The sequence below is a fragment of the Hyperoodon ampullatus genome, assembly GCF_949752795.1.
Source record: "Hyperoodon ampullatus genome assembly, chromosome: 6".
Classification (NCBI taxonomy): domain Eukaryota; kingdom Metazoa; phylum Chordata; class Mammalia; order Artiodactyla; family Ziphiidae; genus Hyperoodon; species Hyperoodon ampullatus.
Window position 1 is genome coordinate 45,989,585 of NC_136919.1, and position 24,613 is coordinate 46,014,197.

A 24,613-nucleotide genomic window follows, 5' to 3' on the forward strand; every position below is an offset into this window, starting at 1 on the left:
TGGGTCTTCATTGCTGCATGTGGGCTTTCTCTAGTTGGGGCGAGTGGGGGCTACTCTTTGTTGCGGTGCACAGGCTTCTCATTGCGGCGGCTTCTCTTGTTGCGGAGCATGGGCTCTAGGCACGCGGGCTTCAGTAGTTGTGGCTCGCGGGCGCTAGAGCACAGGCTCAGTAGTTGTGGCGCATGGGTTTAGTTACTCCGCGGCATGTGGGATCTTCCCGGACCAGGGCTCGAACCCATGTCCCCTGCATTGGCAGGCGGATTCTTAACCACTGCGCCACCAGGGGAGTCCTGATATAAATGTTTACATCCTTTGCTGGAGCAACAACGTGTGTATCAGTCTCCGATTCTGTAAAAATTTTCTGAATTTAGGATTTTAAACTTTAAACTTTATCTTGAAGTCAGTTGATAGAACAAATGTCTAACTGAATAGTTTCTGCTGACTTGAAATTTTAAGGAAACTGTTTCGTTTATTTGCTTCAGCTCCTTTTGTGGTAGCTTTTAAACTGATAGTAGTAACTTGCAGGATGATCACACTTGCACATCTGAGGGCCTTGGTCTTTATTAGTATTGGTGAAAATTATTCATCAACCAAGAGGCACTCTGTGTATGGACCTGGGAAGTAAGTGTCTACAATTCTTTGACACAAACAGGGATCTCATAGCCATCCTTGTTTTTGCTGTTTGCTGTCTCATAATGTGACTGGGAACCATTGTCAGCTGTCATTCCATTATGTCATGACACAGCCAGCGTTTTTGGTTATCTAGAATATGTTAGTCACTCTGCTGGAAGTCAGTAACTTGTTATCTGCTTTCTTTTATGATGGTTACTATTTGGTTTTTCACTGTGACAGCCTTAATACAAGACCGCCTCCATTAATAGCCTTCAAAGCATATTTTATTTGATAGAGGTGGCCCTCAAGTGAAAAAATGATGTGGCTGCTAATGCCAGCCTGAAGGACAGATTGGTGCACCCACCGCTCCAGGGTACAGCCTTTGGTACCCATGGCACCTGAATCAGCCGATAAGCTCCATCTGAAACTTGTAAGATTCCCCCTCTACCCCCCTTTAAATATTATACTGTATCTACATACCCTATTCATGTGCCCCTACTATACTTTCTCCATTTGAGACATCATTTAGTTTTAGTTTTACTTCATTTAGTTTTACTTCAATAAGTATATGCTTAATAGTCACCATTAATACTTAGGTCAGTATCTCTAGTCATTTTGGTTCTTTGAAGCCAATGCTGTTATTGATTCCTCAGGAAAGGCTCATGACAATAACAGTCCCTGTTTTCTTCCGTGCTGGTAACAATTTATGCCCTTTCTATTTGAGCATAAAGTCAGTTTTGCTCTCTATAAATGCTAGGCTCATATTTTCTTTCCTTGAGTATCTTAAAATGTTACTTAATTTTCTTTTTGCATAAAGCACTGCTTTTGACAAGTTTAATGACACGCTGATTTCTTTCCCTTGTAAGTCTTTTGTCATTTCTGCCTACATGCACGATGGATATTTTTAGAGTCCAGATATTTTACTAGAAAATTTCTCAGTATGGGTTGTTATGGGTTGATGTTCTTAAGTATGGTTTGTTTTCTTTCACAAATTTGAATAGTATTCTATTTGCTTTCCAGACATTTTTCTTGAACTTTAGCTTTAAACATTTGTACTGTTCCCTTTCTGTCCTTGTCTTCTTCAGAGACTTGTATTCTCCACAGATTCAGGTTGAGTTGTCTTTTGCCTACATTCAACATTTGACACTTTCTTTCTACCATTCTTTTATCTTTTCTTTTTCCTTTTTTAAATTTCTTTTTTACTTAAAGTATTTTTCCTCTTTCACCTTTTATTTCTCTTGTAGCATTAACTGTTAAGTTTATTTTTGTGTTCCTTCTATTTTAGTCTTCATTTTCATTTCTGAATTAGAAAAACTTAGACATAAAATGTTATTCTTTTATGTCTTTATTTTCTTCATGCTCAGTCTTTTAGTGCATTTTGAAACAGAAGATAGCAGTTTTGCTTTTTTCCCATGGCACCTTTTTTGGTGTACTGTCATTGGTTATGGGGGGTATTATCCTGCTAATATTCTTTTTCTCTTATAGTAACTTTGTATGGGATTTGACCTTTAATTTTCTATTGCTCATTTTTATGTGAAATGAGTCTTCTTGGACTTTCACATGGCAACATGGTTCAGAGTGGCTTTTCTAATTTCATAGTGTTTCCTCTTTTTCTGTGTAATTATGTTGGCTTGCTTTCTGAGATTTTCTGTCTTTGTTCTCCTCCCCCAGTGTGGACTGTTTTAGATTTTTCTATATATGTGGCCCAGTTTTGATTTTACTCCCAGTATTTTCTCTTGATGGGAACCTTAGCTGGTTAGTTTCAGTAGTTTATGATGATGACTAACCCAGCCTATTTAAACCTTTCTGCAATCCTAGCACATAGTTTGCTGTTGGAGTTGTCAAAACCCTACAGTGCCAGGTGCTGTGCTCAAATTGTCCCACCTTACTTTCCAGTAAATGCCTCTTGGCTACTTGGGGTTTTCCTGTTCTTAGACCAGTCAGACACCCCAGTGCTGGCCTCTGCCACAATTATTACCATGCAGATCTTGTATCTGTTGTTTTTTCTTTTCCTGTTTGTATTTTGAGGTTTGTAAGGGATACCTTGTCACCTAGTTTTATTCTGTGTTGTTGTTGTCCACGGGATTTTAGGTTTGCTATAAAGTTAGAACAAAGATGTTTCTTTTTACAAACATAATTCCACTATCAAATTTCATAAGTGTATCATTGTTACAGTGTTCTTTCTCTACAGTTAATATTCCAGTTTTGTCAGTGTGGGACTTTCATTTATTCCAGTAATGTCAGTTACTCCAGTGATGTCCTTTATAGCACGTTTCCTTCTTCCAGTATAGCATCATCATATCCCCTTTGCTTGACATGCTTTTTTAGTCTTCATTAATCTGGAACAGTTCTTAACCTTTCTTGGTCTTCGGAAATAATAGCAATTTTGAAGGCCAGTTACTGTAAAAAATGTTCAATTTGAATTTGTGTTTTGATGTTTCCTCCTGATTAGATTCAGGTTATAGATCTTAGGAATGCTGTTTAACTGACATTGAGTATTTCTGAGTACCATATGTAGAGTCGCATGATGTCTCTCTGCCCCTCCCTGAGGATGTTAATTTTGATCACTGAGTCCAGGTTTTGCCCATTTCCCCTAATTTATTGTTTACTAGGTTTCTGCCAGCAACTAAAAAATAATCTTTGTGGAGACACTTTGAGACCATGTGTAAATAACCTCTTCCTCATCAAGCTTTCCCCTTTAGAATCAGCATTCATTGATGATTCTTGTTTGAATTAGGCTTTACTGTGGTGGTTGCAAAATGAAGATGTTTTCAGCTCTACTACTCCCTCTTACAGTCTTTTTATCATTGCCGTATTAGTAAGCATATTTTTATTTTTATTTTTAAAAAATTTATGTATTTATTTTTGGCTGTGTTGGTTCTTCGTTGCTGCGCACAGGCTTTCTCTAGTTGCAGCGAGCAGGGGCTACTCTTTGTTGTGGTGCGCGGGCTCTGGGCGCACCAGCTTCAGTGGCTGTGGCATGCGGGCTCAGTAGTTGTGGCTTGGCGGGCTCTAGAGTGCAGGCTTAGTAGTTGTGGTGCACGGGCTTAGTTGTTCCGCGGCATGTGGGATCTTCCCGGAGCAGGGCTTGAACGCATGTCCCCTGCATTGGCAGGCGGATTCTTAACCACTGTGCCACCAGGGAAGTCCCAGTAAGTGTATTTTTAAAAGATTACTCTAATGATCTAAGAAGTAAAAATCAAACCAAATAGAGATCATTTTTATTTTTAATTGGTTAAATTTGCATTTTTTTTAGACTGGAGTTTGAGGAAGCAGGCTCTTTTACACTGTTAATTGAGTATAAAGTTCTGCAGCCTTTGTGAAGAGCATTTTTGAGCAGATGGTATGAAACTCCTTTTAACAATTTTCTATATACTTCTTTGACCTAGTAGTTTCACATCTTTGTATTTATTCTAAGAAAACTATCCTGGATGTATTAGGTGTAATAATGGCTTCCGGTAGTGTTTGGGTAGTAATGAAGAATTCAGAGTATGTAAAATGCAAGACCTATCCAGTAGATTTTTATGCAGCCAATAAACATTATGATATAGGTATTTACAATTGATTATGTGTTCCTACAAAGTAGTGTGATTAGTATTTTGTTTTTGATATAAGAGAAAAATATGTAAGTACCAAATAAATAGTTTTTGTTGTTAGATAGTTACCTTATGGGTCACTGTTATTTTCTTGTGGGCTTTGTGAAAATTTTGTAATTTAAGGAAATTTAATGGTAAGAAGCGATGAACATTCATATTGCTTGGGTTGCAGCAAGGCTCAATGAATGTGCATGAGGTACAATTTCTAGATTTGAAATTCAGAGTAGAAGTGATTGCTATCAGGAAAAACGGGCAAAAATTAATCACGCAGGGTTTTAGCACTAAGGGCCACATTGGTTTACTTGCTTTTTTTTTTTTAGTTTATTATTTTTTAATTTTTAAATTATTTTTTACTGAAGTATAGTTGATTTACAATGTTGTGTTAATTACTGCTGTACAGTGATTCCGTTTTATATATATATATATATATATATATATTCTTTTTTTATCCCAGTGGTTTACTTTCATAAAAGATTGCCACTACCCAAAGCTCAAATGTATAATGTGGAAGTCGTCTTACAGAACTCACCTTCCCCTTTGGTTTTCCTTTTTACCTCATTCAGTTATTTCATACCTTAGTCCTTTTGGCTGCCGCATTGGGACTTCTCACTTGAGGGTGTGTGTAAAGAAGGCCCTTATATATACTGGTTAGAATTGAGGTAAAATTTGCCGTGTGTGTAGACACTGTACAAACGTCTTTCTGGGTGTAATGTAACACTACAACTGAGGTCACAGCAGGCATAGGTTGGGATGAAAGGATTGGCCATTAGATTGGAGGGAACAGACCAAAGCTAGCTGGAGCTTGTATAATCAACCAACAACATGGACTGGAAAGCTCTCGTGAGAAGCGTTTTTACATTGTAAAAAACACTAACAACCTCTCCCCCTCCACCTCCATTGAGATTATTATGAATCTATATTAAAAGCAAAGGTGAAAAGTTGTTTATTGGGACTTCCCTGGTGGCACAGTGGTTAAGAATCCGCCTGCCAATGCAGGGGACACGGGTTTCAGCCCTGGTCCAGGAAGATCCCACATACTGCAGAGGAACTAAGCCCGTGCGCCACAACTACTGAGCCTGTGCTCTAGAACCCGTAAGCCACAACTACTGAAGCCCACGCGCCTAGAGCTCGTGCTCCGCAACAAGAGAAGCCACCGCAATGAGAAGCACGTACACTGCAAAGAAGAATAGCCCCTGCTCTGCGCAACTGGAGAAAGCCTGCACACAGCAATGAAGACCCAATGCAGCCATACATACATACATACGTACATACATAAATAAATAAATATATTTTTAAAAAGTTGTTTATTATTAGCACTTAGTGGGTCTCCCCTCCCCCCCAAGCCCATTCAGTAATTTAAATGATTTAACTTCAAAAATATTTATGTTGGGAGTTAGTAAAGATTTTAGCTAGCAATGGTTGGTATGTTACTATTAACTGATTGCACAAGAGTTACCTTTTTCAAATTTCTTTTTTCTTTTTCTTTTTATTATTTTTTTGGCTGTGCCACACGGCTTGGGGGATCTTAGTTCCCTGACCAAGGACTGAACCCACACCCTCGGCAGTGAAAACACGGAGTCGTAACCACTGGACCGCCAGGGAATTCCCAAAAGTTTCCTCATTTAAAAAATATCTTTCTGGGCTTCCCTGATGGTGCAGTGGTTAAGAATCTGCATGCCAGTGCAGGGGACACGGGTTCGAGCCCTGGTCCGGGAAGATCCCACATGCCACGGAGCAGCTAAGCCCGTGCGCCACAACTACTGAGCCTGTGCTCTAGAGCCCGCGAGCCACAACTACTGAAGCCCGCACGCCTAGAGCCCGTGCTCTGCAACAAGAGAAGCCACCACGATGAGAAGCCCGCACACCGCAACGAAGAGTAGTCCCTGCTCACCGCAACTAGAGAAAATCCCGGGCACAGCAACAAAGACCCAACGCAGCCATAAACAAACAAACAAATAAATACCTTTCTAATTTTTAATTGTCAGAAATACTACAAAAGGAAACCTCAAAAATTCGGTAATTTGATTTTTTTTAAGAAGGATTTTGAGTGAAAAAAGCAACTGGAAAAGGGTTTTCTGCATAGTTGACTAAGCGTTTGAAAGTTGCTTCCTTTAAAATTCTGTTAAATTAAAACCATTTTAAAATTGTGGTTAAAAATAAAAATGTAACTTTAAAAATAATTTTTATTTAGATAAATACAGCCTTTTCCCTTCCGAACTGACCTTTCTTGAGTTGATAGCAGAGCTTTTTTGCTTTTTGACAGCAAGGTTGTGTCTAAGCCTGTATCCTGGTGGTTGTTTCCACTGCTTCCTGTTCTTCCACTTCCTGTTACGCTGTAACTTCATCTGCCCAGGGGAAAGAAAATTCAAAAAAGAAAATTCAAATGAGTCACAAGGCTAATGAAGATGAACAGGACTTTAGGTCCTTTGGTCAAAGGAATGGGACCTTTATGCTATTTAATTTGGTGCTTATTCACCTTTTGGGAGTACACTATACATTTAGGAGGTCTAAATTCAGGGTCCTTTTTTTTAGTTAATCAGTATTTCTGTTACCACAGTGATTGAGAGTTTTTATCTGTTTATACCAGATTTTGGCATCTAACTTGTATTTTTGGTGCTCCAATCTTGAACAGTTGTATGTGCTTTTCCAGGCAACAGCTGAACAGATGCGTCTTGCTCAAGTGATCTTTGATAAAAATGATTCAGAGTTTGAAGCTAAAGTTAAACAGGTATGTTTCTGGCAAAGGATACTGTCATTTTTGTAATCTATTCTTACTGTGCTTAAAAAGATAATTTCACTAGAGATTCTTATTTTAAACTGTGCTTCTTGCTTAGTTGTAAATAATTGGATTTTGAACTTGTGATTCAAAATCAAAATACCTGTATTGGTGGCTAGAGTGAAGGATTTTTGGCAGTAGAACCTTTCTGAGTTACTAGTGTTACATGTGAACAATGAGCATTTGTGAAAGTACAATGGCATTGTATATACCTGTGCATAGAAAGTATATTTAGTATATGGCAGGTTCTCAGAAAATTTTGTTCAGTGTTACGGAAGAGCTGATTTGCCTTTTCACATATTGTGGTGATCCCAAACATAGATTGGAAAAGTTACAAAATTAAATTTTAGGGTGATGTCTTCACTTAGAACTTCACTGATATAACATTATTTTAATTTCACATTCTTCTTTCCTGATAAGACTTCTTTTCCCTTCAAGATTCTAGAAACCAAGCAATAACCTTTACCTTGGTAGAGGTCTACCAATAATTCCTTGGAGTGAAAGTCCCTTGGTGAACTCTTTATTTTAGCCCTTTAGTATGTAAACTCTTTGTTCTTGCTTATAGTTGCTGTCATTAGACTTAATGGTGATATTTTTGGAAAGCCACAAAAATTATTTATTAAAAATCATAGAACTTACTCGCTGGAATGAGATTTATGAATTGTTTGAGACATACTTCTACATATTATATCACCTTTTATCTGAGTAGCATAGCAGATACACCAAAAAGCGCACTGGTACAGGAGTTCAGAGCTTTAAGTTTTTTTGTTTTTTTTTTTTTGTTGTACACGGGCATCTCACTGTTGTGGCCTCTCCCATTGTGGAGCACAGGCTCTGGACATGCAGGCTTAGTGGCCATAGCTCACGGGCCCAGCCGTTCCGCGGCATGTGGGATCTTCCTGGACCGGGGCACGAACCCGCGTCCCCTGCATCGGCAGGCGGACTCTCAACCACTGCGCCACCAGGGAAGCCCCAGAGCTTTAAGTTTTAACGATGGTTCTCTCTCTTACTAATCCAATCACGGGGGGAGTTTTGACAGTTATTATAAATCTTTTTTTAAAAATATTTATTTATTTATTTATTTGGCTGCATTGGGTCTTGGTTGTTGTGCGTGGGCTTTCTCTAGTTGCAGCGAGTGGGGGCTATCCTTTGTTGCGGTGCCTGGGCTTCTCACTGTGGTGGCTTCTCTTGTTGCAGAGCACAGGCTCTAGGTGCGCGGGCTTCAGTAGTTGTGGCATGCAGGCTCAGTAGTTGTGGCTTGTGTGCTTAGTTGCTCCACGGCATGTGGGATCTTCCTGGACCAGGGCTCGAACCTGTGTCCCCTCCATTGGCAGGTGGATTTTTAACCACTGCGCCACCAGGGAAGTCCCTACTGTGCATCTTAACAACTGCATGTGACAGGTATTGACCTACTACAGATCGTTGATAAAAATCTGACCTTATTAGTAGACATCCAAAGACTGAAGCATGGGAAAGCTGTAGAATGTATAGAACCTTGCTGGGTAACACAGGGAGGAAATCAGATGGAATGATGTGGTGTAAAGAGCTGTATTTATGAGACTAAGAGACCTGGCTTCCCGATAGGCTAATTGTTTTGTGACCACAGAGAAATTGCTTCAGATGTTGGGGGTCAAACTGTTTTGAACTGAAGCTGATACATACTAAAATAGTTAAAGGTACTTAAAACACAGCAGATATTTAAATCATACATTTGTTCACTGATAATTGAGAAACCTATATTGTGCCTAATCTGTGATTGTTCCTTGTGTTGAAAATATTAAATAGCTTAATTATCGCTTGTTAAAGGGAATGCACCAATGTGGTTTCTTTGATTTCAAACATAGTACCCTGTTGAGGCTACTTGAGAAAATAGTATGTCCAGGAGTGAGTTTTGTGATAGCTGCCAAATTCTATTTTTTTTCTTATTTATTTATTTATACAGCAGGTTCTTATTAGTTACCTGTTTTATACATATTAGTGTATATATGTCAATCCCCATCTCCCAGTTCATCCCACCACTATTAGCCCTGCTTTCCCCCTTTGGTGTCCATATGTTTGTTCTCTACATCTGTGTCACTATTTCTGCCTTGCAAACCAGTTCATCTGTACCATTTTTCTAGATTCCACATATATGCGTTAATATACAATATTTGTTTCTCTCTTTCTGACTTACTTCACTCTGTATGACACTCTCTAGGTCCATCCATGTCTCTGCAAATGACCCAATTTCATTCCTTTTTATGGCTGAGTAATATTCCATTGTATATATGTACCACATCTTCTTTATCCATTTGTCTGTCGATGAGCATTTAGGTTGCTTCCATGAGCTGGCTCTTGTAAATAGTGCTGCAGTGAACATTGGGGTGCATGTGTCTTTTTGAATTATGGTTTTCTCTGGGTATATGGCCAGTATTGGGATTGCTGGGCCATATGGTAATTCTACTTTTAGTTCTTTAAGGAACCTCCATACTGTTCTCCATAGTGGCTGTCTCAATTTACATTCCCACCAACAGTGCAAGAGGGTTCCCTTTTCTCCACACCCTCTCCAGCATTTGTTGTTTGTAGATTTTCTGATGATGCCCATTCTAACTGGTGTGAGGTGATACCTCATTGTAGTTTTGACTTGCATTTCTCTAATGATTAGTGATGTTGAGCAGCGTTTCATGTGCCTCTTGACCATCTGTATGTCTTCTTTGCAGAAATGTCTATTTAGGTCTTCTGCCCATTTTTTGATTGGGTTGTTTGTTTTTTTAATATTGAGCTGCATGAGCTGTTTATATATTTTGGAGATTAATCCTTTGTCCATTGATTCATTTGCAAATATTTTCTCCCATTCCGAGGGTTGTCTTTTCGTCTTGTTTATGGTTTCCTTTGCTGTGCAGAATCTTTTAAGTTTCATTAGGTCCCATTGTTTATTTTTGTTTTTATTTCCATTACTCTAGGAGGTGGGTCAAAAAAGATCTTGCTGTGATTTATGTCAAAGAGTGTTCTGCCTATGTTTTCCTCTAAGAGTTTTATAGTGCCCAGTCTTACATTTAGGTCTTTAATCCATTTTGAGGTTTTTTTTTTTTTTTTTTTTTTTTTTTTTTTTTTTTTTTTGCAGTACGCGGGCCTCTCACTGTTGTGGTCTCTCCCGTTGCAGAGCGCAGGCTCAGGGACCATGGCTCACGGGCCTAGCCGCTCTGCGGCATGTGGGATCTTCCCGCACCGGGGCACGAACCTATGTCCCCTGCATTGGCAGGCGGACTCTCAACCACTGCGCCACCAGGGAAGCCCCTTGAGTTTATTTTTGTGTATGATGTTAGGAAGTGTTCTAATTTCATTCTTTTACATGTAGCTGTCCAGTTTTCCCAGCACCACTTATTGAAGAGGCTGCCTTTTCTCCGTTGTATATGCTTGCCTCCTTTGTCAAAGATAAGGTGACCATATGTGCATGGGTTTATCTCTGGGCTTTCTATCCTGTTCCATTGATCTATATTTCTGTTTTTGTGCCATTACCATACTGTCTTGATTACTGTAGCTTTGTAGTATTGTCTGAAGTCAGGGAGCCTGATTCCTCTATCTCTGTTTTTCTTTCTCAAGGTTGCTTCGGCTGTTCAGGGTCTTTTGCATCTCCATACAAATTTTAAGATTTTTTGTTGTAGTTCTGTAAAAAATGCCATTGGTAATTTGATAGGGATTTCATTGAATCTGTAGATTGCTTTGCCAGATTCTACTTCTGAGACTTTAGGGTGTTAAAAATTATTTTGTATGTGCAGTGTTCTAATCCAAGCAGTGATAGCCCATGTACGGAACATTGACAGAGTCAACTGGACTGTTGGACAGTGCAAACAGTTGGACTGGATGTTTGGCTAATTGTGGCCACATACTCATGCTTGGTCTTTGGGAAACATATAGTTCCACTTACTATTTGAGTAGCTCAGAAATTTGGGAGTCCCAGGCCATTGAATTAGTTGGAGCAGTCACATAGCTCATCCTGAGTATTCTGAGAATGTTGGTATGCATGTATGTGCTGCCGATTAAGAATTGATACTTCGTCAGCTTGGAGGAGGGTTGATTTATAGCTTGACTTTACCAGTATTGGTTGAAAGACATGGAGTAGCCCCCAAAACAGGTAAACCTGATCTTGGATTGTAATCTCAGAGTCTTGAAAAGGCCATCTTCATGTGGAAGGATTGCATAATCTCTGTCTTTATATAGTAGAATCTTAGAATTAATGTCAAGTGCCATTCTTGTGTTTCCCTAATCATTGTCTTATAATTCCAACAGCTTATGGAAGTGACAGGAAAAAATCAGGATGAATGCATAGTGGCTCTGCATGACTGTAATGGAGATGTCAACAAAGCTATCAATATATTGCTGGAAGGGAATTCAGACACGGTAAGTATTATTAATTGATTTGCAATGTTAAGACTTCTCTCCAGTTCCATATTGCATTTTCAACTTCACCTTATTCGGGGGTGGTGGTAGAGGGGGATTATGGGTGCCATTCCATATATGTTTTAAGTCCAGAAAGAACACTAACCTGAAATGACTGTTTTTGTTATGTATGTTTTCTTCATGAAGTTGTAGAATCTGGAGACTTGGAAGAGAACTTGGTCATCTACTCCAGCCTTACACAGTTGCCAAAATTCTCTGGGCCTGTGGACATTTTCACCACCTGAAAAACTTCTCTTGGCTCCACAGCTCATGTTTCTTCATCTCAGTTGTTACCTTTTACCACTCCTTATATCTCTAGACTAACAGAAAACCAGGATTTGCTGGTATCTCTATTTGCTTATGTGTGAATGTTCTACAGACACATTTTCATGATAGTCTGACGGATATATAAGATAAGAAAAAAAATTTTTTTAAGCTTAGTAAAGTTTGAGGAATGTGCATGCACACTAAAGCTCCTCCCTTTTATTTTACGAAGGATGCAGCTAAAGCCACACCAGAGGCAGGTGTCAGCCCTAATCTTTTGATTTCTACATGGAAATTACACAGTATTTCATTTGTATTTTTTCATTAAGGAAACCAATTCAGAGCAGATTAAAACAAATAATGATTCACCTAGTGGGGTATAAAGATGAACACATCAAAAAGTGCTTTCCTTATCATTGTTTAGGTTTAATCAAGTTCTCATTTTTAGGGGTAGGCTTTTTTAGGCACAGGCTGTATTAAAATGAACTACTGTGACAAGCTCAAAACTGAAATGAGTATATTTTTATTTAATAGGAAACAAGCAGAATAAACTTTGTAATTATAAAAATTAATGATAATTGGGAAAATATTTCGTTATTTGAGTATAGCAATATTTGTGGGTAAAATTCTATGCAAGATAACACTGGTCCAACATGATGAACTACCAAATATGTGAGTTTGTTGGGAAAATATATCATGTTAAGTGAGGAAATACAATTTTGAAGAGTTTTTGTTTGCTGACACTTGGGCATGTATTTGCTGGGTTTTATAAACTATGGGGGGTGTTCAGCTCATTGCTAATGGATCCAGTGTAGAATAGTTCTCCCTTATTTTTAATATGAAATGAAGGGCTTAACTGCCTTCTTATTTTAAAAATAATCACTGAATAAATGAAATATTTCCAAATCATTAATTGGAGGGCATATTTTCTTTTATATGGTAGAGATAGGCTTGAATACTGTTTCCCATTGCCTTTCCTTTAGCTCCCACAGATTCATCACTCCTTTTCTTTGGTGGCTGGGTGAATCTTTTAAGTTTTAAATGAACAGCCAATTCTATCTCAATAGAGCCTTTCAACTTCCTCTCCTCATTTGACTGAACCCAAAGGAGGTGGTTCTAGTCTGAAAGTTACATAAAGATCTCTTTGGTTACCTCTTTTTTTTAAAAAAATAAGATTTATTTATTTGTTTGTTTGTTTGTTTATGGCTGCATTGGGTCTTTGTTCCTGTGCTCGGACTTTTCTCTAGTAGCAGCGAGCAGGGTCTACTCTTCGTTGTGGTGCACGGGCTTCTCGTTGAGGTGGCTTCTCATTGCGGAACGTGGGCTCTAGGAGCATGGACTTTAGTAGTTGTGGCACACAGGCTCAGTAGTTGTGGCTTACTGACTCTAGAGTGCAGTCTCAGTAGTTGTGGCACACAGGCTTAGTTGCTCCGCAGCATGTGGGATCTTCCAAGGCAAGGGCTCGAACCTGTGTCTCCTGCATTGGCAGGCAGATTCTTAACCACTGTGCCACCAGGGAGGCCCTTTGGTTACCTCTTGAACCCAGAAATCACACAGTTGGGGCTAGATCTGGCATGTTGTTTTCTTAAAAGGTCAGAAACTAGCAAATTAGGGCCTGAATACAGACACAAAAGGCATTTGCCTGTTCGGAGGTGAGAAGGCTATAGGGAAAATGGAGAGGCAGAGGGGAAGTCCTTTGAAACCCTGGTTTGTTTAAGATTATTCCGTGGTCCATCTTTTCTTTCATTGTGTTTGCCTTGTTTCTTACCTTGTTGTTGTCTGCAGTAGCCATGGCTACTACTGAGGTAGGTGGGGATGGCATAGAGTGGGAGCTTGGGGAAATAACATTTACTTTATGCTTATCAGCATAGGAAAAGGCTCTGTGGTGGGACAACATACAGTATGTTGTCAATTCAACTAGTTGCTGTAATCTTTTGTGCTCTCTGTAGCAACAGGAACCTAACAAGAGATTTGCTGTCATTATCATCAGAGAGTACAGTACGTTTATGGAGAAGAATTAAAATGGTAGGCATGCAAGCTGTAAGGCATGGGTAATTAGGTCTGAAAGATAAATGCACACACTCTTGATGATTGTCCACACTTTGAGTGATAACTCTGAATAAATGCTCTTATTTTCGATAGACTTCATGGGAGACTGTAGGAGGGAAGAAGAAGAATTTTGGAAAAGAAAGTTCAGAAAACAAAGAGAATAGAGAGAAGAGAAGTGAGAGAGAAGTGAGCCGTGGACGTGGAAGCAACAACCGGAAAGTAAAAGGTGGCAATCGTGGGAGAGAGTGTAAGTACAGACCTTTCTCCTCACCTTTTGTTTTACGAAAATTTTCATGCATGTTAAAAAGCTGACAGAGTGATCCAGTGAATGCCCATAAATCCACTTCCTCAATGCAATATTTGTTAGTATAGTTAAGTTAGTAATGAGCTACAACTGAGTAGTTTATTAGAACCCTAACTGGTACAGTTTCATATTAGCACTGACCTAGGCTGTAGGTATCTGTGTTGTGTCTTAAGACCGCCTTACGTTATGAATCAAGTGCATCGTCTAATTTTTTTTTTTAATAAAGCACCTGCTCCGTCTCTAGCCACTGGTGTCCTGGATTTCTTTCTTTCTTTCTTTTTTTAAAATTAATTAATTATTATTATTTTTTGGCTGTGTTGGGTCTTCGTTTCTGTGTGAGGGCTTTCTCTAGTTGCAGCAAGCGGGGGCCACTCTTCATTACGGTGCGCAGGCCTCTCACTATCGCGGCCTCTCTTGTTGTGGAGCACAGGCTCCAGACGCGCAGACTCAGTAGTTGTGGCTCACGGGCCTAGTTGCTCCGTGGCATGTGGGATCTTCCCAAACCAGGGCTCGAACCCGTGTCCCCTTCATTGGCAGGCAGATTCTCAACCACTGTGCCACCAGGGAAGCCCACATCGTCTAATTTTAAAGAAGGTTTTTTTGTTGGCTGATAGCTAAAGCTGTTTATTCTTCCCCACTTATGGATACTCATGATATATGCAAGGTTTAGATTAAGAGGAAAGTTGTTGAATAGGAAAGGTTTTTTTTCTCAGTTCTCTCCATTTGACTCAGGTTTTGGCATCATTCACCCAAAACAACACTACCTCCTATGCAGACGTACCAAAGTGGCTAAATTATGATAAATATTTAACATGTTCCTTTATAGACTTTTGCTAGTTTATATATACCACAGATGTTTATTGAGTATCTACAGTGTAGTGGATAGTCTTCAAGTCATACAGCAATGAGGAAAACAAATCTTTGCCCTTCTAAAACATCTTTTAAGGGAGGCAGAGTGAGATGTCACAATAAAAAAGAAAAGTAACATTTCATATTAATATTGTAATATTTTAATGGCATTATGTAGAAAATTATGCTCTGGGGAAAAACAAAGGCAGAGAGATGGGAATTGTAGGTACGGGTTTGACAAATTTAAAGAGAGTGACCAAGGAAGGCCTCATTGACAACTCACATACTTAAGCCATAAAAGAGATGAGGGGAGCAAACTGTGCCAATATTGTTCATAAAATTTCTGTATTATATAGAGTCATTAATGCCAATATAGGAATAAGGAGAAGAAAAGACTGTGTTGGAATCTTCTGGACAGTAACCTGGAAAAACCTTTCTCTAACAATGATTTCCTCAAGAATTCAGTGTTTCCTTGGTATTGCAGTTTGCTAGTCTATGCCTTTCCAGGCTTTGAACTTAACCAATGAGCAGATTTTGTTGTGTATGGTTACATAACAAAGGTATTTTTTTTTGGAAGTAAACTTACTTTACAGGAGGGCACATCAAAACAGAAAATAAAAGTGGTATGTCGTTTTAATTTCTTCTTGAATTTTCACCTATGAATTAAGCAAGTTGTGCTGTCATTCAGTTTTTGAGCCATGCTGGTTTGGTTTTTCTTGTTTTCCCAACCCTTTGGTTAAATTTTAACCTTTTTTTTAAAAAGCCTTTTTGTGTTGAGGGGTGGAGGGAGTCTTTTTGTCCTTGTCTTTATTTTATTTTTATTTTTATTTTTTTTTGCATTACACGGGCCTCTCACTGCTGTGGCCTCTCCCATTGCAGAGCACAGGCTCCGGATGCGCAGGCCCAGCGGCCATGGTTCACGGGCCTAGCCACTCCGCGGCATGTGGGATCTTCCCGGACTGGGGCACGAACCCGTGTCCCCTGCATCGGCAGGCGGACTCTCAACCACTGCGACACCAGGGAAGCCCTGTCCTTGTCTTTAATAGCTGTTGGTTTGATTATGTGTAAGGGGTGCTCTTTTCTTCCTTAGTTAGAGGTGAAGAGAATGGAATTGATTGCAATCAAGGGGACAAGCCTTCAGACCGTGGCAAGAGAGCTCGTGGTAGAGGTAAGACAGAATAAGGCGGATAGAGATGCTTGTGATCGGGAGGAGGCAGGCTGTTCATATACTCAGTACATTAAGCCATGGCAGTGTACTCTGAAAGAATGGTTGATCTGAAATCTTTTGATTCATTTACTGACACGCATGAATGAAGTGTTTGGATTATGTAATTTTGAGGAAACCTATTGGTTGTTTTCAGATGAGCTGAGAAAGGCCCTTTCTATGAATAATTTAAAACTTGAAGCTCTGACCAAAAAGTTATTAAGTCTCCTATGTTGGACTTTACCCATAGTAAAGTGTTTTACCATATGATGCCTTTTGTTTGTTTGTTTCTAATGTTTATTTATGTATTTATTTATTTGGCTGCATTGGGTCTTAGTTGCAGCGCACAGGGTCTTCGTTCAGGCATGCAGGATCTTTCGTTGTGGCGTGCGGGCTTCTCTCTAGTTGTACTTCTTTTTGTTTTTTAAAGGAAATCCTTGGTAACCAACAACTGCTTTTTTTTTCTTTTTTTTCTTTTTTTTCTTTTTTTTAAGGTTTAATTTTGGGACTTCCCTTTGTTGTGGTGCAGTGGTTAAAAATCCACCTGCCAATACAGCGGACACGGGTTCAAGCCCTGGTCCGGGAAGATCCCACATGTCGCGGAGCGACTAAGCCCATGTGCCCCAACTACTGAGCCTGCGCTCTAGAGCCTGCGAGCTACAGCTGCTGAGCCCGGGTGCCACAGCTACTGAAGCCGCACTCCTAGAGCCCGTGCTCCGCAACAAGAGAAGCCACTGCAATGAGAAGCCCACGCACCGCAACGACGAGTAGACCCCGCTCGCCGCAACTAGGGAAAGCCCGCGTTCAGCAACGAAGACCCACAGCAGCCAAATAAATAAAATAGAATAAAATAAATTTATTTTTAAAAAGTTTAATTTTATTTATTTTTGGCTGCGTTGGGTCTTTGTTGCTGCACACAGGCTTTCTGTAGTTGCGGCGAGGAGGGGCTACTCTTCGTTGAGGTGCGTGGGCTTCTCATTGCGGTGGCTTCTCTTGTTGCGGAGCACGGGCTCTAGGAGTGCGGGCTTCAGTAGCTGTGGCATGCGGGCTCAGTAGTTGTAGCTCTTTCTGACTTACTTCACTCTGTATGACAGACTCTAGGTCCATCCACCTCACTACAAATAACGCAATTTTGTTTCTTTTGATGGCTGAGTAGTATCCCATTGTATATATGTGCCACATCTTCTTTATCCATTCATCTGCTGATGGACACTTAGGTTGCTTCCATGTCCTGGCTATTGTAAATAGTGCTACAGTGAACATTGTGGTACGTGACTCTTTTTGAATTATGGTTTTCTCAGGGTGTATGCCCAGTAGTGGGATTGCTGGGTCATATGGTAGTTCTATTTTTAGGTTTTTAAGAAACCTCCATAGTGGCTGTATCAACTTACATTCCCACCCACAGTGCAAGAGTGTTCCCTTTTCTCCACACCCTCTCCAGCATTTATTGTTTGTAGATTTTTTGATGATGGCCGTTCTGACTGGTGTGTAGTGATACCTCATTGTGGTTTTGATTTGCATTTCTCTAATAATTAGTGATGTCGAGCATCCTTTCATGTGCTTGTTGACAATCTGTATATCTTCTTTGGAGAACTGTCTATTTAGGTCTTACACCCATTTTTGCATTGGGTTGTTTGTTTTTTGGATATTGAGCTGCATGAGCTGCTTGTATATTTTGGAGATTAATTCTCTGCCAGCTGCTTCGTTTGCAAATAGTTTCTCCCATTCTGAGGGTTGTCTTTTCTTCTTGTTTGTGGTTTCCTTTGCTATGCAAAAGCTTTTAAGTTTCATTAGGTCCTGTTTGTTTATTTTTGTTTTTATTTCCATTTCTCTAGGAGGTGGGTCAAAAAGCATCTTCTGTGATTTATGTCATAGAGTGTTCTGCCTATGTTTTCCTCTAAGAGTTTTATAGTGTCTGGCCTTACATTTAGGTCTGTAATCCATTTTGAGTTTATTTTTGTGTATGGTGTTAGGGAGCTTTCTAATTTCATTCTTTTACATGTAGCTGTCCAGTTTTCCCAGCACCACTTATTGAAGAGGCTGTCTTTTCTCCACTGTATATTCTTGCCTCCTTTGTCAAAGATAAGGTGACCATATGTGCGTGGGTTTATCTCTGGGCTTTCTATCCTGTTCCATGGATCTATATTTCTGTTTTTCTGCCAGTACCATACTGTCTTGATTACTATAGCTTTGTAGTACAGTCTGATGTCAGGGAGCCTGAATTCTCCATCTCCGTTTTTCTTTCTCAAGATTGCTTTGGCTATTTGGGGTCTTTTGTGTTTCCATACACATTGTGAAATTTTTTGTTCTAGTTCTGTGAAAAATGCCATTGGTAGCTTGATAGGGATTGTATTGAATCTGTAGATTGCTTTGGGTAGTATAGTCATTTTCACAATGTTGATTCTTCCAATCCAAGAACGTGGTATATTTCTCTATCTGTTTGTATCATCTTTAATTTCTTTCATCATTGTCTTATACTTTTCTGCATACAGGTCTTTTGTCTCCTTAGGAAGGTTTATTCCTAGGTATTTTATTCTTTTTGTTGCAGTGGTAAATGGGATTGTCTCCTTAATTTCTCTTTCAGATTTTTTGTCATTAGTGTATAAGAACACAAGAGATTTCTGTGTATTAATTTTGTATCCTGCAGCTTTACCAAATTCATTGATTATCTCTAGTAGTTTTCTGGTGGCATCTTTAGGATTATCTATGTATAATATGTCATCTGCAAACAGTAACAGTTTTACTTTTTCTTTTCTAATTTGTATTCTTTTATTTCTTTTTCTTCTCTGATTGCTGTGGCTAGGACTTCCAAAACTATGTTGAATAATAGTGGAGAGTGGATATCCTTGTCTTGTTCCTGATCTTAGAGGAAATGCTTTCAGTTTTTTACAATTGAGAATGATGTTTGCTGTGGGTTTGTGTTATATGGCCTTTATTATGTTGAGGTAGGTACTCTCTATGCCCACTTGCTTGAGAGTTTTTATCATAAATATGGGTGTTGAATTTTGTCAGAAGCTTTTTCTATATCCATTGAGATGATCATATGGTTTTTCTTCTTCAGTTTGTTAATATGGTGTATCACATTGATTTGCATAAATTGAAGAATCCTTGCATCCCTGGGATAAAATCCTACTTGATCATGGTGTATGATCTTTTTAATGTGTTGTTGGATTCTGTTTGCTAGTATTTTGTTGAGGATTTTTGCATCTGTATTCATCAGTGATATTGGTCTGTAATTTCCATTTTTTGTAGTATCTTTGTCTGGTTTTGGTATCAGGGTGATGGTGGCCTCGTAGAATGAGTTTGGGAATGTTCTTCCCCCTGCAGTTTTTTGGAAAAGTTTGAGAAGGATGGGTGTTAGCTCTTCTCTAAATGTTTGATAGAATTCACCTGTGAAGCCATCTGGTCCTGGACTTTTCTTTGTTGGAAGATTTTTATTCACAGTGTCAATTTCATTGCTTGTGATTGGTCTGTTCATATTTTCTATTTCTTCCTGGTTCAGTCTTGGAAGGTTATACCTTTCTAAGAATTTGTCTATCTCTTCCAGGTTGCCCATTTTATTGGCATAGAGTTGCTTGTAGTAGTCTCTTAGGTTGCTTTGTATTTCTGCTGTGTCTGTTGTAACTTCTCCTTTTTCTTTTCTAATTTTATTGATTTGAGTCCTCTCCCTCTTTTTCTTGATGAGTCTGGCTAAAGGTTTATCAGTTTTTTTAATCTTCTCAAAAAATCAGCTTTTAGTTTTATTGATCTTTGATGTTGTTTTCTTTGTTTCTATTTCATTTATTTCTGCTCTGATCTTTATGGTTTCTTTCCTTCTACTGGCTTTGGGTTTTGTTTGTCCTTCTTTCTCTAGTTCCTGTAGTTGTAAGGTTAGATTGTTTGTTTGAGATTTTTCTTGTTTCTTGAGGTAGGATTGTATTGCTATAAATTTCCCTCTTAGAACTGCTTTTGCTGCATCCCATAGGTTTTGGATTGTCGTGTTTTCATTGTCATTTGTCTCTAGGTATTTTTTGATTTCCTCTTTGATTTCTTCAGTGATCTCTTGGTTATTTAGTAACATATTGTTTAGGTTCCATGTGTTTGTGTTTTTTTCTCTGTAATTTATTTCTAATCTCATAGCGTTGTGGTCAGAAAAGATGCTTGTTATGATTTCAATTTTCTTAAATTTACCGAGGCTTGATTTGTGACCCAAGATGTTATCTATCCTGGAAAATGTGCCGTGGTCCCTTGAGAAGAAAGTGTAATCTGCTGTTTTCAGATGGAATGTCCTATAAATATCAATTAAATCTATTTGGTCTATTGTGTCATTTAAAGCTTGTGTTTCCTTATTAATTTTTTGTCTGGATGATCTGCCCATTGGTGTAAGTGGGGTGTTAAAGTCCCCCAATATTATTGTGCTACTGTCGATTTCATCTTTTATAGCTGTTGGCATTTGCCTTAGGTATTGAGGTGCTCCTATGTTGGGTTCATATATATTTATAATTGATATATCTTCTTGGATTGATCCTTTGATCATTATGTCATGTCCTTCCTTGTCTCTTGTAATATTCTTTATTTTAAAGTCTATTTTATCTGATATGAATATAGCTACTCCAGCTTTCTTTTTCCATTTGCATGGAATATCTTTTTCCACCCCCTCACTTTCAGTCTGTATGTATCCCTAGGCCTAAAGTGGGTCTCTTGTAGACAGCATATATATGGGTCTTCTTTTTGTATCCATTCAGCGAGCCTGTGTCTTTTGGTTGGAGCATTTAATCCATTCACATTTATGGTAATTATCGATATGTATGTTCCTATTACCGTTTTCTTAATTGTTGTGGGTTTGTTTTTTGTAGGTCTTTTTCTTCTCTTGTGTTTTCCACTTAGAGAAGTTCTTTAGCATTGTTGTAGAGTTGGTTTGGTGGTGCTGAATTCTCTTAGCTTTTGCTTGTCTGTAAAGCTTTTGATTTCTCCATTGAATCTGATTGAGATGCTTGCCGGCTAGAGTAATCTTGGTTGTAGGTTCTTCCCTTTCATCACTTTAAATATATTGTGACACTCCCTTCTGGCTTGTAGAAATCAGCTGTTAACCTTAATGGAAGTTCCTTTGTATGTTATTTGTCATTTTTCCCTTGTTGCTTTTAATAATTTTTCTTTGTCTTTAATTTTTGTCAATTTAATTACTGTGTGTCTCGGTGTGTTTCTCCTTGGGTTTATCCTGCTTGGGACTCTGTGCTTCCTGGACTTGGGTGGCTATTTCCTTTACCATGTTAAGGAAGTTTTCGACTCTAATCTCTTCAAATATTTTCTTGGGTCCTTTCTCTCTCTCTTCTCCTTCTGGGACCCCTATAATGCAAATGTTGGTGCGTTTAACATTGTCCCAGAGGTCTTTTAGGGTGTCTTCATTTTTTTCATTCTTTTTTCTTTATTCTGTTCCACAGCAGTGAATTCCACCATTCTATCTCCAAGGTCATGTATCTGTTCTTCTGCCTCAGTTATTCTGCTATTGATTCCTTCTGGTGTATTTTTCATTTCAGTTATTTCATTGTTCATCTCTGTTTGTTTGTTCTTTAATTCTTCTAGGTCTTTGTTAAACGTTTCTTGCATCTTCTCAACCTTTGCCTCCATTCTTTTTCCAAGATCCTGGATCATCTTCACTGTCATTGTTCTGAAATCTTTTTCTGGAAGGTTGCCTATCTCCACTTCATTTAGTTGTTTTTCTGGGGTTTTATCTTTTTCCTTCATCTGGTAACAAAATCCTCTGCCTTTTCATTTTGTCTATCTTTCTGTGAATGTGGTTTTCGTTCCACAGGTTGCAATATTGTTTCGTTCCACAGGTTGCAGTATTCTTCTTGCCTCTGGTGGATGAGGCTATCTAAGAGGCTTGTGCAAGCTTCCTCATGGGAGGGATTGGTGTTGGGTAGACCTGGGTGTTGCTCTGGTGGACAGAGCTCAGTAAAATTTTAATCCACTTGTCTGCTGATGGGTGGGACTGAGTTCCCTCTCTGTTGGTTGTTTGGCCTGAGGTGACCCAGCACTGGAGACTCTGGGAGGGCTCATGCCAAGGAATATTTCCCAGAACTTCTGCTGCCAGTGTCCTTGTCCTCACAGGGAGCCACAGCCACCCCCTGCCTCTGCAGGAGATCCTCCAACACTAGCAGGTAGGTCTGCTTCAGTCTCCTATGGGGTCACTGCTCCTTCCCCTGGGTCCTGATGTGCACACTACTTCGTGTGTGCCCTCCAAGAGTGGAGTCTCTTTTTACCCCAGTCCTGTCCAAGTCCTGCAATCAAACCCCACTAGCCTTCAAGGTCTGATTCTCTAGGAATTCTTCCTCCCATTGCCTGACCCCCAGGTTGGGAAGCCTGACGTGGGGCTCAGAACCTTTAGTCCAGTGGGTGGACTTCTGTGGTATAAGTGTTCTCCAGTTTGTGAGTCACCCACCCAGTGGTTATGGGATTTGATTTTATTGTGATTGCGCCCCTCCTACTGTCTCATTGGGCTTCTCCTTTGTCTTTGGATGTGGGGTATCTTTTTTGGTGAGTTGCAGTGTTTTCCTGTTGATGATTGTTCAGCAGTTAGTTGTGATTCCAGTGCTCTCGCAAGAGGGAGTGAGCACACGTCCTTCCACTCCACCATCTTGAACCAGTCTTGGTCCTTGTTTTTTTTAAATCCACTTTATATATAGTAGTGTATGTATGTTAATCCTACCCCCCCACCTCCTTATGTTTACTTTTTTTTTTTTTTAAAGAATTTTTTGAAGTGGACCAGTTTTAAAGTCTTTATTGAATTTGTTACACTATTGTTTCTGTTTTACATTTTGGTTTTTTGGCCGTGAGGCATGTGGGATCTTAGTTCCCTGACCAGGGATCGAACCCTCACTCCCTGCATTGGAAGGTGAAGTCTTAGCCACTGGACCTCCAGTGGAAGTCCCCTTATGTTTACTTTTTTTTTTTTAATTTATTTTAATTAAGTTATTTTTGACTGCGTTGGGTCTTTGTTGCTGCGTGCGGCATTTCTCTAGTTGTGGCCAGCGGGGGCTACTCTTCATTGCGGTGCATGGCTTCTCATTGCGGTGGCTTCTCTTGTTGTGGATCATGGGCTCTAGGCATGCGGGCTTCAGTAGTTGTGGCATGCAGGCTTAGTAGTTGTGGCTCGCGAGCTCTAGAGCACAGGCTTAATAGTTGTGGTGTGTGGGCTTAGTTGCTCTGCAGCATGTGGGATTTTCCTGGACCAGGACGTGAACCCGTGTCCCCTGCATTGACAGGTGGATTCTTAACCACTGCGCCACCAGGGAAGCCCCCTTATGTTTACTTTTTTTTTTTTTTTTTGTACGTGGGCCTCTCACTGTTGTGGCCTCTCCCATTGCGGAGCACAGGCTCCGGACGCGCAGGCTCAGTGGCCATGGCTCACAGGCCTAGCTGCTCCGCGGCATGTGGGATCTTCCCGGACCGGGGCACGAACCCGTATCCTCTGTGTCGGCAGGCAGATTCTCAACCACTGCGCCACCAGGGAAGCCCCCTTATGTTTACTTTTAAGGAAGGTTGTAAAGTAGTGGGTAAGGGACTCAGATTGACTTTTTTTTTTTTTGGCTGTGCTGCGTGGCTTGTGAGATCTTAGTTCCTGGACTAGAGATTGAACCCCAAGCCCTGGCAGTGAAAGTGCCAAGTCCTAACCATTGGACTGCCGGGGAATTCCCAGATTGTTTATAAACCCAGTTAGATGTTAAAAAAAATCAGTCCACCCTCTTCCACATATATATAAACTCTAGTGAGGTGTAATTTTTTTATTATTAGCTGATATTTAAACATGTTTAAACAAGCTGTTGAAGAGTAGTGGTCTGTGTCTAGGGATTTCTTAGAATCATTATCCCAAGTGCAACACAGGGCAAGAAGAGAGAAAACATTCAGTAGCCAGTATGCACAAAAACAGTTATTTTGTTTGGTGAATATTAGTAAAGTACAGTTTGATAATAAGTGAATAGTGGTGCAAGACAAATAATTTATCCCTTTCATAATTAAAGGATAAGTGTCCTTTGTTTTATGTGTTTAATATGTCCCTTTCCAAAAGTTTGGTTGTAAGTTATTTAATGTCTTAATCTACTCTCTCATGGTGTGTTGAATTAACCTTAAAACTGTTGTTTTGTACTATTCCTTTCCAGTTATTTGTGATCTGTTGGGTAGTATGCAGATTTTAAAATGCATCCTTAAAAAACAAGTGCATGGTTTAAAGTGTGTACTTTAAAAATGATTCTTTAAGGTCTCCATTGCCTTTATTCTTTAATTTTGACCATACTTGTGGGCAGCTGTTGCTGACTTCACATTGGCTCTCCCTCAGAACAGTAATCTGTGTTCATGATTAAATTAGCTAAAATGTTAAGCTGCTAAAATTTTAATAAATCACTCCTTTCCTCCTTAATTTTTGCCTTATCTACACAGTGTTAGCATAAAGAGTATTATGAAACATGGATTTAATGTGCTAATGTACTTTTTTGTAATTTATGTTAAGAATTTGGTAATCTCTGTATTAAATAAAAAATCATATATATAAAATGGGGGTATAT

At 39.4% G+C, this 24,613-nt stretch overlaps 1 protein-coding gene across 1 annotated transcript in view; it reads left to right on the forward strand.

Annotated features, from left to right (window-relative positions):
* The window catches only part of UBAP2 (ubiquitin associated protein 2), a gene marked incomplete at its 3' end in the record, with an annotated part of 128,801 nt that overhangs the window by 51,118 nt on the left and 53,070 nt on the right, over positions 1–24,613 (forward strand). The window contains exons 3-6 of the mRNA XM_079707116.1: positions 6,841–6,936; positions 11,254–11,364; positions 13,810–13,963; positions 15,960–16,037. Of these exons, the coding sequence (XP_079563242.1) occupies positions 6,841–6,936; positions 11,254–11,364; positions 13,810–13,963; positions 15,960–16,037 (439 nt within the window). The remainder of the gene's footprint in view (positions 1–6,840; positions 6,937–11,253; positions 11,365–13,809; positions 13,964–15,959; positions 16,038–24,613) is intronic.